The 17,274-nt window shown below is 46.3% G+C and overlaps 1 protein-coding gene across 5 annotated transcripts in view; it reads right to left on the reverse strand.

Moving 5' to 3' along the window:
• Positions 1–17,274, reverse strand: part of DPP6 (dipeptidyl peptidase like 6) — an 863,884-nt gene that overhangs the window by 179,897 nt on the left and 666,713 nt on the right. For all 5 annotated transcript variants that reach the window (XM_073238157.1, XM_073238156.1, XM_073238155.1 and 2 more), the window contains exon 6: positions 10,480–10,532. In XM_073238157.1, the coding sequence (XP_073094258.1) occupies positions 10,480–10,532 (53 nt within the window). The remainder of the gene's footprint in view (positions 1–10,479; positions 10,533–17,274) is intronic.

The raw sequence follows: 17,274 nt of genomic DNA on the forward strand, positions 1-17,274 counted from the left end.
GGAGATAGACCGTGTGGCCCCCTGGTTCATTTGTTCAGGGTCCCTCTCAATCCCGAGCTGGGACAAACTGGGGAAAGATCTTGATAGAGAGGAGGAGGAGGGTAGCCTGAGGGGAGGCACCAGGCCCCTCTGGAAACTGATTAGAGCTTGTCTGCAAGATGAGAGATGTGAAAAGGTAATAAAAGAAGGTCAGAGAGCATTGACAGATATCCAAGAGAGCATGTCAGAAACGGAACGGGAAACAGAGAGCGCGCGCGGCCGAAAAAAGGCCACAAAAACGAAGGTAAAGAAACCTCAGAGTGAGGGAGAAAGCCCGCCTAGGGCAAAAGCGAAAGAGCCCCGAGAAGCGAGTGACAATCGCCTCGGAGAAAATAGTAAATACCCCTGGAAAGAGTTGAGGGACCTCCAACTCTCCAATAGGGAATCTGAGGAGGAATTAACGTCCGCAGAGGAAGGGGAAGAAAATAAAACCGCAGAGTGTAGAAGTAAGGGAACCAGCAAAGTTGAAAAGCGGACCAAGGAAAAAATGAAAGCAGGGTGTCCCCCGACACCCTTTGCCCCGCCACCTTACGTGAGTGGCGCACTCTCCTTTTGCCACCCAGATACTCTTCAGGCAATTAGACAAATGTTTCCTGTATTTGAGGATAACGGTGTACGCTCTCACCAGCCCCTGAGCCATAAACAAGTTAAGGAGTTAGCAGAATCCGTTCGGGCTTATGGAGTCAGTGCTAACTATACCATAGCACAAGTTGAGAGATTAACAGAGACAGCCATGACACCCGCAGACTGGCAATATGTAACTAAGGCATGCCTTTCTAGTATGGGGCAATACATAGAATGGAAGGCATTGTGGCATGATATCAGCATGACCCAGGCACGCGCAAACGCGGCCGAAGGACAGCCTGCATGGTCATATGATATGCTGACGGGCCAAGGACAGTGGGTAGCCGACCAGACCGCCTTCCCCTTACAGGTATATGCACAAATAAACACGTGCGCCGCCAAGGCATGGAAAGCCCTCACCAACAAAGGAGAAGTATCAGGCAATTTGACAAAAATTATTCAGGGGCTGAGCGAGCCATTTTCTGACTTTGTCGCTCGTATGATAGAGGCCGCAGGCAGAATATTTGGAGATCAGGAACAAGCAATGCCCCTAGTGGAGCAATTAGTGTTTGAACAATGTACCAAGGAATGCAGACAGGCGATAACACCCTGGAAACAAAAAGGGATACATGCCTGGTTGAAAGCCTGTAGAGAAATAGGAGGGCCACTCACCAATGCGGGCCTAGCCGCGGCCATATTACAGAGCCACAAACAAGCCAGGATCACTAACAGAAGTATCAAATGCTTTCAATGCGGGAAATTAGGACATATAAAGAGAGAGTGTAGGAGCCCAGCTTCAGAACAAACAACCCAAAAGACCCCTGAGTTGTGCCCTAAGTGTAAGAAAGGCAGGCATTGGGCTAATGAGTGCCGGTCTATTAAAGATATAGAAGGGAAACCCTTAGAGTTGCCAAAAAACGCCCAGAGGGGCCCCCGTCACCAGGGCCCGCAAATATATGGGGCAACCAGCACGCAAGTGTCATTCGGGAACAACCAGGCCCCCCAAGGAGAGCCACTTCAGGTTCCGCGGGATTGGACATCCGTGCCACCACCAGAATAGTGTTGACTCCACAGATGGGAGTTCAGCCTATCCCTTCAGACTTTAAAGGCCCCCTACCACCAAATACCATTGGGTTACTCCTAGGGCGCTCTTCTGCTGCATTGAAAGGCCTGGTAGTTCATCCCGGAGTCATAGATCAAGATTATGAAGGACAGGTAAAAATCATGTGTTCGGCTCCCAGAGGAATCTATCCTATATCCCCGGGAGACCGCATAGCCCAGCTCTTAGTTTTACCTAGTCTCCACGCCAATTATCCTGCTACCAACACGGAGAGGGGAGAAAGGGGCTTCGGCTCCTCTGACTGGGATTCAGCCTTCATAGTATTAGATTTAGCAGACAGACCAAAATTAACTCTTCAAATAGAGGGAAAGAGCTTTGAGGGAATCCTAGACACTGGAGCAGATAAAAGTATTATCTCTGCAACCTGGTGGCCCTCCAAGTGGCCTGTGACCCAATCCTCACATTCATTACAAGGTTTAGGATATGAGTCAAGCCCTTCAATTAGTGCCAAACCATTGAAATGGCGAGCCCCTGAAGGACAAGAGGGTACAGTCACCCCTTATGTACTCCCTCTACCGGTCAATTTATGGGGGAGGGATGTCATGAGAGACTTAGGCCTCAAACTCATTAATGAATACTCCACCCCCGCCCAAGGCATGATGATGGACATGGGATACATCCCTGGCAAGGGGCTGGGGAAACACCAACAGGGACACATAGAGCCCATCCTGCCCAAAGTAAAGAATGACCGTCACGGCCTGGGTTTTTCATAGGGGCCATTGAAGATGCCATGCCCATACCTTGGCTCACAGAGGAGGCCGTATGGGTTCCTCAGTGGCCCCTATCCTCTGAAAAATTAGAAGCAGCTCATTGCTTAGTGCAAGAGCAGCTCCAAGTGGGACACCTAGAACCCTCTGTGTCCCCATGGAACACACCCATATTTGTAATCAGGAAAAGGTCAGGATCATGGAGGTTGCTTCATGATCTGAGAGCAGTAAATGCTCAAATGAGAATGCTTGGACCCGTACAACGGGGACTGCCACTCCTCTCTGCCTTACCCAAAGAATGGAAAGTGCTCATAATAGATATTAAAGATTGTTTCTTTTCTATACCTCTAAGCTCCAAGGACAGGGAAAGATTTGCTTTTACTTTGCCAGCTATTAACCATGAACAACCCGATGCCAGATTTCAGTGGAAGGTCCTCCCTCAAGGAATGGCAAATAGCCCCACCATATGTCAACTGTACGTTCAGCGAGCGCTAGACCCAATTCGTAAGACCTATCCCACGCTAAAGATCATCCATTACATGGATGACATCCTTCTTTGCTCCCCACAACCAGCGGAAATAGAAGAAGCATATATAGATCTCACTAGATCCCTAGAAAATTGGAGACTGAATATAGCAAGCGAGAAGGTCCAAAAATCTAGTGTTAGCAAATTCCTAGGAGCAACCATTTACACAGATGTAATTTGCCCCCAAAAGCTTGAGATAAGACATAATCAATTGCGAAATTTGAATGACTTCCAAAAACTCCTAGGGGATATTAATTGGTTGCGCCCATACTTAAAGATACCCACCACTGAATTGACTCCACTATTTAAAACCCTAGAAGGAGACCCACAACTAACGTCACCGCGCTCCCTCACACCTGAGGCATTACAAGCCATTCGCAAAGTAGAACAGGCTTTGATGACAGCACAATTAAATAGAGTGCAATCGAATGAACCCTTTGAGTTGTGTGTCCTTCCCACCCCAGAGCTGCCAACAGCAGTCTTATGGCAGCACGGCCCACTGATCTGGATTCATCCCCAAGCCTCTCAGGCTAGGACAATAGAGTACTATCCAGCAGCCGTGGCCAAACTTGCTTTGAGAGGAGTAAAAACCTCCATGACACATTTCGGAGAGGCTCCAGCTAAAATTATAACCCCTTACAGCGTAGAACAGATACAAGTATTATGTGCTATGAATGATGATTGGGCCATACTTGCTTACAGTTTCTCAGGAACCTTTGATAATCATTTCCCTAAACATCCCCTCATCAACTTCGCCAAAAATCATCTCCTAGTATTTCCTCGGGTCACTAGCCTAACCCCGCTGCCTCATGGAAAAACAGTTTACACGGACGGGTCTAAGACAGGCACAGGTGCCTATGTCCATGATGGCAAAGTTGTGACAAAAGGCTACACGCCTGACACTCCACAAATAGTGGAATGTCGCATAGTCTTAGAGGTCCTACAAATCTTTCCTGAACCTTTAAATATTGTGTCTGACTCCTGTTATGTAGTTAATGCAGTCAAATCTCTAGAAGTGGCCGGGCTAATCAAAGCGTCCAGCCCAGTAGCCACTTTGTTCAAACAGATACAATCAGCACTACTTCATAGGCAATCTCCTTTGTATATAACTCATATCAGAGCACATTCAGGCCTTCCCGGGCCTATGACCCAAGGCAACCACCTGGCAGACCTCGCAACCAGAAATATAGCTTTTCCCCTGCTAGACCCTATCACCACAGCTTCAAAATTCCATACACAATTTCATGTCACTGCCGAAACACTGCGCAAGCGGTTTAGCATAACCAGGGCCGAAGCTAGGAACATTGTCCTTAGCTGCCAACATTGCTGCAGCTTCCTTCCCACACCTCATGTTGGGATCAACCCCAGAGGTATTAGGCCTTTACAAGTTTGGCAAATGGATGTGACGCATATTTCGTCTTTTGGGAAACTGAAATATGTACATGTATCCGTGGATACTTGTTCAGGAGTCATCTTTGCCTCCCCATTGTCAGGAGAGAAAGCTTCCCATGTCATCCAGCACTGCCTTGAAGCTTGGAGCGCATGGGGATTACCACAGATTCTGAAAACAGACAATGGCCCAGCCTATACCTCTACAAAATTTGCTCAATTTTGTCATCACATGGGGATAAAACATATCACTGGCCTTCCCTACAACCCACAGGGTCAAGGGATTGTGGAACGCGCGAACCGCACGCTCAAATCCTATTTACTTAAACAAAAAGGGGGAATTGAAGATATACCCCCCACACCAAAAACTGCCATAGCCCTAGCACTTTTCACTATAAATTTTTTGAATCTGGATGCTCAAAGCCATACAGCAGCGGATCGCCATAATCAGTGGCCAAAAGACCCACAAGAACTAGTAAAATGGAAGGACGTGTTATCTAACCAATGGAAGGGCCCGGATCCAATCATAATCAGATCCAGGGGAGCTGTGTGTGTTTTCCCCCAGGGTGAAGAAAATCCCTTCTGGATCCCGGAGCGCCTAACGAGGAAAGTCCTAAACAAAGGAGATGACTTCGCTGTACCTCCTGACCCTGCTCCTGACACTGGAGACCCCGACTCAGGGAGTATTGAGATGGGGAATCCTGTCTGCCTTTCCTAAGCCTATGCCTGTCCGTTTCAATGCAGCCGTTTTTCCGCGCTTTTTCACTACCAATACTAGTATGAACTTGCCCTACTTAGTTAAAGACACCCTAGTAGCTCCCCTGGGAGAAAACCGATCCTTCGTAACTAATGGGTCATTATGCTTCACCACTCAGAATCTAGCTGGCTGTATCTCCCTGAAACGGAGGAAATACGGATGGTTCAGTGACATAATTCTAGAGGCCAGTAGCCTCCCCGTTATGTCAGCTAAATTTGAAGGGCCTAATAAGGAAGGGAGCCCGTCCTATAAGAACATGACTATCCACCAGATGGTTCTCTGGATCAATGGCACATTTGTACACTCTCCCAAGAACAATTCCACCGACAGGCCTCGTCAACCCAAATATGCCTCCCATTGTGTGGGCGACTATGAGGGAGAGCTGTGGCCCTGGACTGACTGTCAGTCAACTGTAGTAACGTGGGCAACTGAGAGGCAGGAGTTTACCATCTCCCCAGATATGGAGGGACGGCCAGCCAATGAGGCTTGGTGGCCAGTAAAGGTGCTCGAAGGCGAGTTTCGTCAGCAGCTGAGCATGAACCCCTTCCATAAATGGATGCTGTGTGGAGTCAATGGCTCGTGTACCGACCTCTCCCCCTTTTCCGCCCTCCAGGGTGGGGGAATCGGTGTAAAAAATATCACCTTTTGGTGCGAGAATAACCACATGCGCGCACACTGGAACATGATCATGACCCATAACAACGAGAACTACACGTGTTCAGCAAAATCAGGTCCAGAGTCACCTAATTCCCTTTTTCCACCTTCTCCAGTATGCGTATACCCCCCATTTCTGTTTATCTTATCCAATAGTAGCTTTGACTCCTGCTCCAATGAAACCTGCTTTCTGTCTCAGTGTTGGGATGCGCGTAACTTTACCAATGCTTTGGTAGTCCGCATCCCCCGTTGGGTCCCTGTTCCCGTAGACGCCCCTAACACCATGACTCTGTTTCGAGAAAGGCGCGATTTCGGTGTTACAGCCGCCATAGTGCTCCTGATCTCCGCGACCGCGGTCGCAGCCACCGCCGCTGGTATAGCTTTAGACACCTCCATCAAATCGGCTACAGAGCTCAATAACCTTGCAGCCTCAGTAGCTTCTGCCCTGGACCAACAGTCCACACTTGATGGCAAACTGAAAGGAGGAATAATGATCCTCAATCAACGCATAGATCTCGTGGAGGAACAAATGGAGGTGCTCTGGCAAATGGCCCAATTGGGATGTGAGCGGAAATATCGTGCCCTCTGCATCACTAGCATTCAATATAAAAATTTTACACGGGCAGCTAATCTGTCACGAGACCTGTCCCAGTATCTTTCAGGAAACTGGTCCCAAGACTTCGATGGGACACTAGAAGAGCTGCGGCGAGAAATTATCCACATCAACTCCACCCGTCTAGATATCTCCGTAGCGGAAGGACTCTCTTCCTGGTTCCTCAGAGCTCTCTCCCACGTCAAGGAGTGGGCGGGCATGGCTGGGATGGGCGTGTTCCTGCTTGGAGGTCTCATGCTCTTACTCTGGTTGTTATGTAGACTCCGCAACCAACATAAGCAGGACAAGGTGATCCTTGCTCAAGCCCTAATGGCGATAGACGTTGGCGCCTCTCCCCAAGTGTGGCTCAACATGCTTAAGAAGGAAGCTCGGCTTTAGCTTGAGGTAGCTCTTGCACCCTGAGCCCATGTGGCACTGCACCAGGCCCGAGTACCTCAATGCTTAATCACAGCTTTCTTTAAGAAGCTCATGGTGCAAGAGGGTTGAGAAAAAGGGTCCAAACCCTTTGTACCAAGCGGTCCCAACGCCAGCCAGAGGATGCGAGGCAAAGCACTGCAAGAGGTCTTGGACCCCTCTGAGAGGCATGCCTGACTGCATAGGGGTAGATGCCCAGAACCCCTCTCCAAAAAGGGGGCATCAGGAAGTATGATGGAGGTCAGGCCTCTGTCTCCGCCTCTGCTGGCAAGTTCCGCCTTGAGCTTCTGTTAGACAAAAAAGGGGGAGATGTTGGCAGCCGTGCTCAGAAAATAGCGCCCCATGCAGGGCAGCCGGAAGGCCCCGAACTTCCTAATGACAAATCATCCCACACCACTAAACTACATGCTAATTGCGCCTTGGCATAAGGACCAATGAGACCCACCAAATGGTTATGCTAATAAGGCATATGGAGCCGCACCAACCAGGTCAGAGCATGAGAACTATATAAGCAAGCCTCTCCTTCCCCTCTGGGTCCTGCCCAACTCATTTGTTTCACAAAGAGCTGAAGAATAAAGCTTTCTGCAGAAGAATCCTGCTGTTGTTGCATGCTGTTCTTGCCGGCGAGGACAGGGCACGCGACAGCAAGTTTGATTTTTCTGTAGTCCGTATGATTTTTAGAATGATCCTAACATATATGAGAAATTATAATTATACAGAAATGTACTTTTTAAAAAAGCACTCAAGCTGAAGGGAAAACTAATTCAAGAAGAAAGTTATGTCAGGAAAATGCCAAGAAATAGCCAAGTCTATGAAAATACTTCTATGAAAACACATGACAGACCCTTAATAGAGAGCATTCAGCCGGCTACAATCGCCACTATGGAAGTCTGCTTTATTTTGCTGAAATTCTGATATAAAAACTTAATGAAACACTTTATGTTAAAAACTAGCTTTAACTCTGGCTTAATAAACAAATTTGTATAGAATACATATGTCCTTTAAAGACACTTTGTATGAAAATTTAGCATGTGAAAGTCAAATAAACCCACCCTTAGGTTCCAGATCTTTGAATAAATGAAAATTCAGTAGCCTTGGGATTCTTATTATAAATTATAACTCAAACCGGTTGCTCCAGATACAGAGGTCAGAACTGTAGGAGAAAGCCGAAGCACAGCACAGTGGGGGAAAGAGACAGAAAAGGGGGTGCACCCTCTCCAAATCCTTCTGCCATGGGCAAAAAGGAGGGAAACCTGAATTCAGAAGGCACAGAAAATTTAATTCTACTCTTCACTGTGACTGGTTGGAAAGCCTGAATCTAAAGGAAAAAATCAAGTTATAAATGACAAATAATCCCAGTCTGCAGACCACATGGTTCTGGCCTGAAGTGAAGGGTTTAGGGGGGAGTAATGCAAGGGAAGATGAGGGTCTGTGCAAAAGAACAGGTCTGTGTCTTTTGAAGCAGCAAGAAAATCTCTGTAATATCAGCAATGTGAATTCAAATATTTTAACAGAGACTTCTGTTTTAAAAGAATTGTGCTTTCCTTCTGCCCCAAAGCCCCCATGCCATAAGCCGATGGGCGCTGCGCTCCCTCCCGCCCTCCGGAGCACCTGCCCACCTGACACCGAGCCACCAATGGGCTCCTCTGGAGGCTGATGCTGCAAAGACTCAAGGCCTAAAGGCTCATCCGGTCAGAAATCCACCGTCTCAATACAAATAAGACTCTGACAACATGTGAAATTAATTAGCTGATTCATTTCCCATAAACGATCTATGACAAACAGGAAGATAAGGGTGGTGGAGCAATGCCATTTTGGGAGGGGCTCTGTCAGTTCACACGGGACGGGCCAGACTTCCTCGCCCGCCAGAGGCTGTTTTCCAGTAAAGGTACAAGAAGCCCACTACATCTTTCCGCCCGCTAGGAGATCATCGAAAAGAAATTCGCGTCACTAAAAATCTGGTATTCGCGGCTGTAACATAACTCAAGGGGTTTTCTGATGGCTTGGGGTTTGGGGTCAGCCAGGCTCGGGCTGGGATCTCAGCTCCACTGTAGACCAGCTGTGGGAAGCTGGGCAGGCCCAGAAGCCCTCAAAGTCCACCTGTCAGGCGGGGACAAGGATGCTCCCCATGCACAGGGCAGAGCTGGGGTAATGGCGCGTGAACGTCAATCAGTACACGATGGTAACTACCACCTCTGTGATCACTTTGACAGTCCACGGAGCAGCGTGTTGCGTGGGGCCTCTTTATGGGGGCGCATCATGAGCACGCAGGTTTGCAGTGCGTCGGGCACGCTCTTGTGCCAGGTTCTCAGAATCTATTTCTCCTAAATTCTGACTGAGGCAGTAAAATATTAACACAGTGGATTAAGCATAAAATGCTTTTTGAGTTTGAGTTTTACAAATTTATATAAGATGGAGTGAAATATCCATCATCCACAATAAATTCTATGGTTCCCAGAAGGGGCAGATAAATCTCAAGGCATAATTACGCTTCCACCTGCTGTGACCTTTGAAGACGCATATCCGCTTGAGAAATAATAGAATAATTCCTCCTTCTATTTGAAATATGCTTTAAATGAAGGATTCCCATGGATACTTAATTTTTACTACATGGGTCCTCTCCCATTTCTTTGGGTTGATTTTGGTGATAGTCCACAGACCCCATTAATCACATTGTGTTGCACATCCACATGTCTTTCATTTGCCTCAAGTCCAGATGAAAGTGTTGGCCCCATGTTTATTCTCTAGGGGTGCACCCACGTCCCACGCAGACTCAGTAGGAAGCAGCTGCTGTGAGCCTTCACGCTGGGGTGATACTTCCAGCAATTACTGCTGTGTCTTTACATTCACTTGGGAAAATTAGGATTCCTCCCCCAAATATTCACAGGAACCTGCACAGCAGGGCCAGAAGCACATTCCATTTCTTTGAGCATTTCCTGAGCACCTCACCTTTTCAGAATATCAAAAAAAAAAAGCCATGGAGGGCAGGTGAAGGGGAAGGGTGAGGCGAGGACAGGAGGGTGGGGTGGGGGTCAGAGGGAGGCATAGGAGGAGGGGAGAGAAGAAAGGATAGAAATGAAAATAAAAAGCCATCTCTGCCTCACTTTCCTAGTTCGGCATTTTCTGTGTGTCTGGCCAACTAATGGCTTCACTAAACACGAGCCCACGTCTTTACTGCCTTGGACTCCAAGGAGCGCTCCTGATACCACAGCCCCTGCTGTGGGCACTGTGCCTGCCCAGCGCTGAGAAGCTCACCAGGCACACCTGCTCCCGTGTCTTTCTTCCCGGCCACACTTTGGGTCCCAAACCCTGCACTTCAGGAGACTGGATGAGCTCCGGACTTCCGCTCCCACCATCAGGTGTACGGCCAGAAGCCCTCCCCCCTGACAGGCCAGCCGATGGACCAGCCCAGGGAACGTGCTCTGCAGGGCCTGGAGGGTGGGCCTTGGGCCCAGAACCTGGGCCGTGGAGTTGTTCTGGAAAGGGCTTTGCAATGGGCCCTAAATGGAGAGCAATGACCCCTGACCTTGGCACAGTTAGGGACTTGCAGAGGTCCTTGGGCATCAGGGCACTTCACGTCAAAGTCAGGTGCCTGCTTCCTGCCCTGCATTCCTAAGAATTAGGCAACTAGCCCATGTCCTGCCCTCACTTCTCTCTGAAGGTTTCTCATTACAAAACAAGGAAAGGTCAACATACCCATGAGGAATCTTGCTCAGGACATAATATCCAGTGTAGGAGTGTCGATATATCTGAAACAAAGAAAAAATGGTAAGCAGTGAGACAGAGGCTGTGACTATGACAGTTTCCAAATTACCGTGAATCCTAAGGACAGAAATGGTTCATCAGGACACCTGGATGCAAAGGCTTTCCTTTAGACACAGGAAGTCAATCTATTATTTTTGTTTATTTTTCATCTACGTTATTTTCAGCATTTGCACATAGTTTACAGGGCAGCCAGAGGCATGATGTCCTCTCCATGGCTACCTGGCTTGTGATTAAATCAGGGGCACAGATTTCCAGACCAGTGAAATGCAGCATAGAATGAATGACACTGTGGTCATCAGAGGCTGGCAGACGGTCAGCCAGACCCAAGGAGACAGTGAGACCCAGAGTGTGGGGGAGTCCCCTGTGACCCACAGCAACCCCACTGTGCCTCCTCAGGTAGCTGCTGTACTAAAGCCACGACTGACTTAACTGGGCAACTCCTGTCCCTTCGTGCAAGCGATGTGCATCTTCTCGCTTCAGAGAGTGGTCGATAAACTAAGAACTCATTGCAAGAGGTAGCGTGGCTTTCAAAACTAAGGTAACAAAAACCAAAATTGTTTCCAGACTCCTGTAACCTCCAGACCTCGGATGCCCCTCTCAGACTGTTGAGTGTGGAGATTATTCCCCAATCCACAAATGCAATGGAAGGAATATAAGGGACACCCAGAGGGAATCAACGAGACCAAGGAAGTTCAAGAAATCCTGCAATCTTCATCTCCACCTCTCTGGATAGAGACTCTCACCAGGGTGTGGAATGGGACAGGTTACCAAGTAGGGCTGAAGGGAGCTCTTTCTCTCCCCTCCTGAGAGTTCACACCTTGTGTAGGTAAATGTCCTGTCACTAGCATTTACACCACCTTTCTAAAGACCACAGGTGAGGGCCATGCAGGCCAGAAGGACAGAACTGATGTGAAGAGTGGTATGCACTGGGTCCACTGATGGAGCGAGTTTGCAAAGAAAATGGGCAGGATTTACCACTCACCCCTGCTTGTCTGGGCCTCTGAGTTAACTTCTAGGAAATCACAGTGGATCACAGTGGATTATTATTTGGAGAAAAAGGACCTGGACATAAAAATACACAATAGTGGAGGTGGAGCCAGGATGGCGGCGTGAGTAGAGCAGTGGAAATCTCCTCCTCAAAACACATAGATCTATGAAAATATACCAAAGAAAGCTCTTCCTAAAATAGAGACCACAGGACACAGGACAACATCCAGACCACATCCACACCTGCAAGAACCCAGCGGCTTGCGAAGGGGGTAAGATACAAGCCCCGGCCTGGCAGGACCCGAGCGCCCCTCCCCCCGGCTCCCAGGGGGTGGAAAGAAACCGGAGCGGATTTTTTTTTGGCGAGTGCTTTTTGGAAGCCTTAAAGGGATGGGGACCCGGATGCCAGGGAGGCAGGGCGGCAGGACCGGTGGGCGGGTGCCTGAGACCAGCGTCTGAGGATGGAGAAAATCGCGCGTTTCCCCCCCTTTTTTTTTTTCTTTTTGGTGAGTGCTTTTTGGAAGCCTTAAAGGGACAGGGACCCCAATATCAGCGAAACAGGGCGGCAAGACTGGTGAGTGGGTGCCTGAGACCAGCGCCTGCAGACAAAGAAAATCGTACATTTTTCCCTTTTTTTTGGCGAGTGCTTTTTGGAAGCCTTGGAGGGACAGGGACCCCAATACCAGGGAGGGAGGGCAGCAAGACCGGTGGGCGGGTGCCTGGGACCGGCACCTGAGGACAAAGAAAATCACGCATTTCTCCCTTTTTATTCTTTTTGGCGAGTGCTTTTTGGAGGCCTTAAGGGGACAGAGACCCCAGTGCCAGGGAGGCAGGGCGGCAGGGCCGGTGAGCGGGTGCCTGGGACCGGCGCCTGAGGACAAAGAATATCCCGTGTTTTTCCCTGCAGGACCGGAGGGCAGGTGCCTGACACCGGCGCCTGAGGACAGAGGAAATCACGCGTTTTTCCCTTTTTTTTCTCTTTTTGGTGAGTGCTTTTTGGAAGCCTTAAAGGGACAGAGACCCCGGTGCTAGGGAGGCAGAGCAGCAGGACCGGTGAGCGGGTGCCTGAAGACAAAGAATATCGCGCGTTTTTCCCTGCAGGACCGGTGGGCAGGTGCTTTTTGGAAGCCTTGAAGGGACAGGGACCCCAGTGCTAGGGAGGCAGGGCAGCAGGACCAGTGAGTAGGTGCCTGGGACCAGCGCCTGAGGAAAAAAAAAAAAATCATGTGTTTTTTCCTTTTTTTTTTTTTTTTTTTTTTTTTCTGTTCCTAGCCACGGCAATCAGACAAAACAAAGAAATACAAGGAATTCAGATTGGTAAAGAAGAAGTTAAACTGTCACTATTTGTAGATGATATGATACTGTACATAAAAAACCCTAAAGACTCCACCCCAAAACTACTAGAACTGATATCAGAATACAGCAAAGTTGCAGGATACAAAATTAACACACAGAAATCTGTAGCTTTCCTATACACTAACAATGAATCAATAGAAAGAGAAATCAGGAAAACAATTCTATTCACCATTGCATCAAAAAGAATAAAAAACCTAGGAATAAACCTAACCAAAGAGGTGAAAGACTTATACTCTGAAAACTACAAGTCACTCTTAAGAGAAATTAAAGGCGACACTAACAAATGGAAACTCATCCCATGCTCATGGCTAGGAAGAATTAATATAATCAAAATGGCCATCCTGCCCAAAGCAATATACAGATTTGATGCAATCCCTCTCAAATTACCAGCAACATTCTTCAATGAATTGGAACAAATAATTCAAAAATTCATATGGAAACACCAAAGACCCCGAATAGCCAAAGCAATCCTGAAAAAGAAGAATAAAGTAGGGGGGATCTCACTCCCCAACTTCAAGCTCTACTACAAAGCCATAGTAATCAAGACAATTTGGTGCTGGCACAAGAACAGAGCCACAGACCAGTGGAACAGACTAGAGACTCCAGATATTAACCCAGACATATATGGTCAATTAATATACGATAAAGGAGCCATGGACATACAATGGGGACATGACAGTCTCTTCAACAGATGGTGCTGGCAAAACTGGACAGCTACATGTAGGAGAATGAAACTGGACCATTGGCTCACCCCATATACAAAGGTAAACTCAAAATGGATCAAAGACCTGAATGTAAATCATGAAACCATTAAACTCTTGGAAAAAAACATAGGCAAAAACCTCTTAGACATAAACATGAGTGACCTCTTCTTGAACATATCTCCCCAGGCAAGGAAAACAACAGCAAAAATGAGCAAGGGGGATTACATTAAGCTGAAAAGCTTCTGTACAGCAAAAGACACCATCAATAGAACAAAAAGGAACCCTACAGTATGGGAGAATATATTTGAAAATGACAGATCTGATAAAGGCTTGACGTCCAGAATATATAAAGAGCTCACACGCCTCAACAAACAAAAAACAAATAACCCAATTAAAAAATGGGCAGAGGAACTGAACAGACAGTTCTCTAAAAAAGAAATACAGATGGCCAAGAGACACATGAAAAGATGCTCCACATCGCTAATTATCAGAGAAATGCAAATTAAAACTACAATGAGGTATCACCTCACACCAGTAAGGATAGCTGCCATCCAAAAGACAAACAACAACAAATGTTGGTGAGGCTGTGGAGAAAGGGGAACCCTCCTACACTGCTGGTGGGAATGTAAATTAGTTCAACCATTGTGGAAAGCAGTATGGAGGTTCATCAAAATGCTCAAAACAGACTTACCATTTGACCCAGGAATTCCACCCCTAGGAATTTACCCTAAGAACGCAGCAATCAAGTTTGAGAAAGACAGATGCACCCCTATGTTTATCGCAGCACTATTTACAATAGTCAAGAATTGGAAGCAACCTAAATGTCCATCGGTAGATGAATGGATAAAGAAGATGTGGTACATATACACAATGGAATACTACTCAGCCATAAGAAGTGGAAAAATCCAACCATTTGCAGCAACATGGATGGAGCTGGAGAGTATTATGCTCAGTGAAATAAGCCAAGCGGAGAAAGAGAAATACCAAATGATTTCACTCATCTGAGGAGTATAGGAACAAAGGAAAAACTGAAGGAACAAAACAGCAGCGGAATTACAGAACCCAAAAATGGACTAACAGGTACCAAAGGGAAAGGAACTGGGGAGGATGGGTGGGCAGGGAGGGATAAGGGGGGGGAAGAAGAAGGGGGGTATTAAGATTAGCATGCATGGGGAGGAGGGAGAAAGGGGAGGGGGGGAGGGTGGGCTGCACAACACAGAGAGGACAAGTAGGGATTCTACAACATTTTGCTAAGCTGATGGACAGTAACCGTAATGTGGTTGTTAGGGGGGACCTGATATAGGGGAGAGCATAGTAAACATAGTACTCTTCATGTAAGTGTAGATTAAAAAAAAAAAAAAGAAAGAAAGAAAGAAAAGGGGGATTACTCCTTGATAGGATAAAACTATTGGTAAATCAAAGATCAACGCATGCTGTAAATATCCTTAATGTTGATCACTTAAAGGGTGTCAGATGATCAGCTATGGAGGTACTCTTTTCTGATAATATTCCTTTCTCTTAATTAAAAAAAAAAAAAAAGCAATATACAGATTTGATGCAATCCCTCTCAAATTACCAGCAACATTCTTCAATGAATTGGAACAAATAATTCAAAAATTCATATGGAAACACCAAAGACCCCAAATAGCCAAAGCAATCCTGAAAAAGAAGAATAAAGTAAGGGGGATCTCACCCTGTGTGCTGACCTCCAATGAGTTCTGCACAGTGGTACAGAGGGCATGTCAAAGTGTGGGCAAAGGGTCTGTCTGTTTCTATGCAGAAGATCAAGGCCTAGCTTGGATACCCAGAAAATGAACTAAGATACGATATGAGGAGGAGCTTCCGGCATCAGCACTCTCTGGAGGACTCGTGCCAGGGGATGATCATCAAAAAGCCTCCACAGGGATCCGGGCGATGCTGCAGTTGTGGCTGCGTCCACCCCACTGTTTCCTGGACTTGCCATTGGAATGAGGAGGGAGATGTCTAGGCTGGCATGTGCATACAGTGAGACAACGAATTTGACCGGATCTGTACTGTTGGAACTCATCTAGGAGTTGGGAGGGGTGCAAGTTGTAGCGCTCCAAAATCTTATGACTATAGACTATCTACGGTTAAAAGAACATATGGGATGTGAACAGATCCCAGAAATGGGCTGCTTTAATTTGTCTGATTTTTCTCAGACTGTTCAAGTACAGTTGGACAATATCCATCATATCATAGACAAATTTTCACAAATGCCTAGGGTGCCTAAATGGTTTTCTTGGCTTCACTGGAGATGGATGGTAATTATAGATTTGCTATGTTTATGTCACCATATTCCTATTATGTTAATATGTGTGTTGAAATTAGTTAGTAGTTTAAAACCTATACATGCTTAAGGTACTCTACAAGAAGATATGTCAAAGAAATAATCAATCCTCCTGTTTTCTTCCATATGCTACCTCTATAGCTTTTCTTCTTCCTTCCTAATCACAACCCTTAAATAGAATTCGTGCCTCATAGCGAATTTACCGAGTATCATAACTCCTCCAGGTGGTAAAGATACCTCGAGATAAGTGCTGGGCATAGAAGCCACAGGGGATAAATCTGCAAAGAAGTAAAAAGCTAACCTTTTCAAACAATATGGCTTCTCTCTCACTTACCAACTTTACATTTCCCTGTATGGCCCCGGAAGATGACTGGTTAGCCAGAGACGGATAAGATTCCTCAAGGGAGGAACAACCTAAGACAGGCACAGTCACAGGGGGGCCATCAGGTGAGAAATTGGGGATCAACAGAGGTGAGGCTCAGAACCTCATCCCCCCTGCTTTGAGAGAAATCTTCTGCATCCGTGGATGTTTTGCTGCCCTTGTCTAGCTTGGATTAATACTTAGTCTACATGCACACACCTGATCATCTACATTTGCCCTCTTACAGCACTAAACTATGTTTTCTACCTTTATCTTGCATCTACCTACCACTTCAGCATTTTATTAAAAATAAAAATAATAATAATAATAAAGGGAGAAATGTGGGATCAACATATAAATCAAGTATAAAAATCAAACGAATATTCATGTTTGACCTGATTGTTTATAGTTCATAATGTGTGATCAAAACCAAAAGTTTCTGTGATGACTGCCCTTGTACTGTTTACCATGTAAGAATTTATTCACTATGTAAGAATTCGTTCACCATGTAAGAACTTGTTCGTTATGCTTCAGAAGATTGGAGACTGATGAGAATTAGGCTTGAGATGGATTAATGATTGTACATTGAGCATTGACCCCCCTATACAGAATTTTATTGTTGTTAACAACCATTTGATCAATAAATATGAGAGATGCCCTCTCAAAAAAAAAAAAAAATAACATGGGTAACTGTTAAAAAAAAAAATTGAGTGTCTGCAACAGAGCTGAGGTCTAAAATGTATAAGAAGAAACAAGTGAGTTTCCTAGAAGTAGAGACAGACTTGTCACTCTGTCCATAATCCTGAAACCTAGCCTGATGTGGGGTAGTCTGAAAGTGCTCTTATGTAAGTGTGAATTGAATTAGGTCAAAGTAAACTGAGAGAAGTCGAATATAAGAAGACAGTGAAATAACAAGACAAATGGAACCAAGAAGTAAAAGAGTATCAAAGCCTAATTTGGCTACCCAGAAAATGAACTAAGATACGATATGAAGAAGAACTTCCAACATC

Source organism: Manis javanica, chromosome 6 (assembly GCF_040802235.1).
Source record: "Manis javanica isolate MJ-LG chromosome 6, MJ_LKY, whole genome shotgun sequence".
Taxonomy (NCBI): Eukaryota; Metazoa; Chordata; class Mammalia; order Pholidota; family Manidae; genus Manis; species Manis javanica.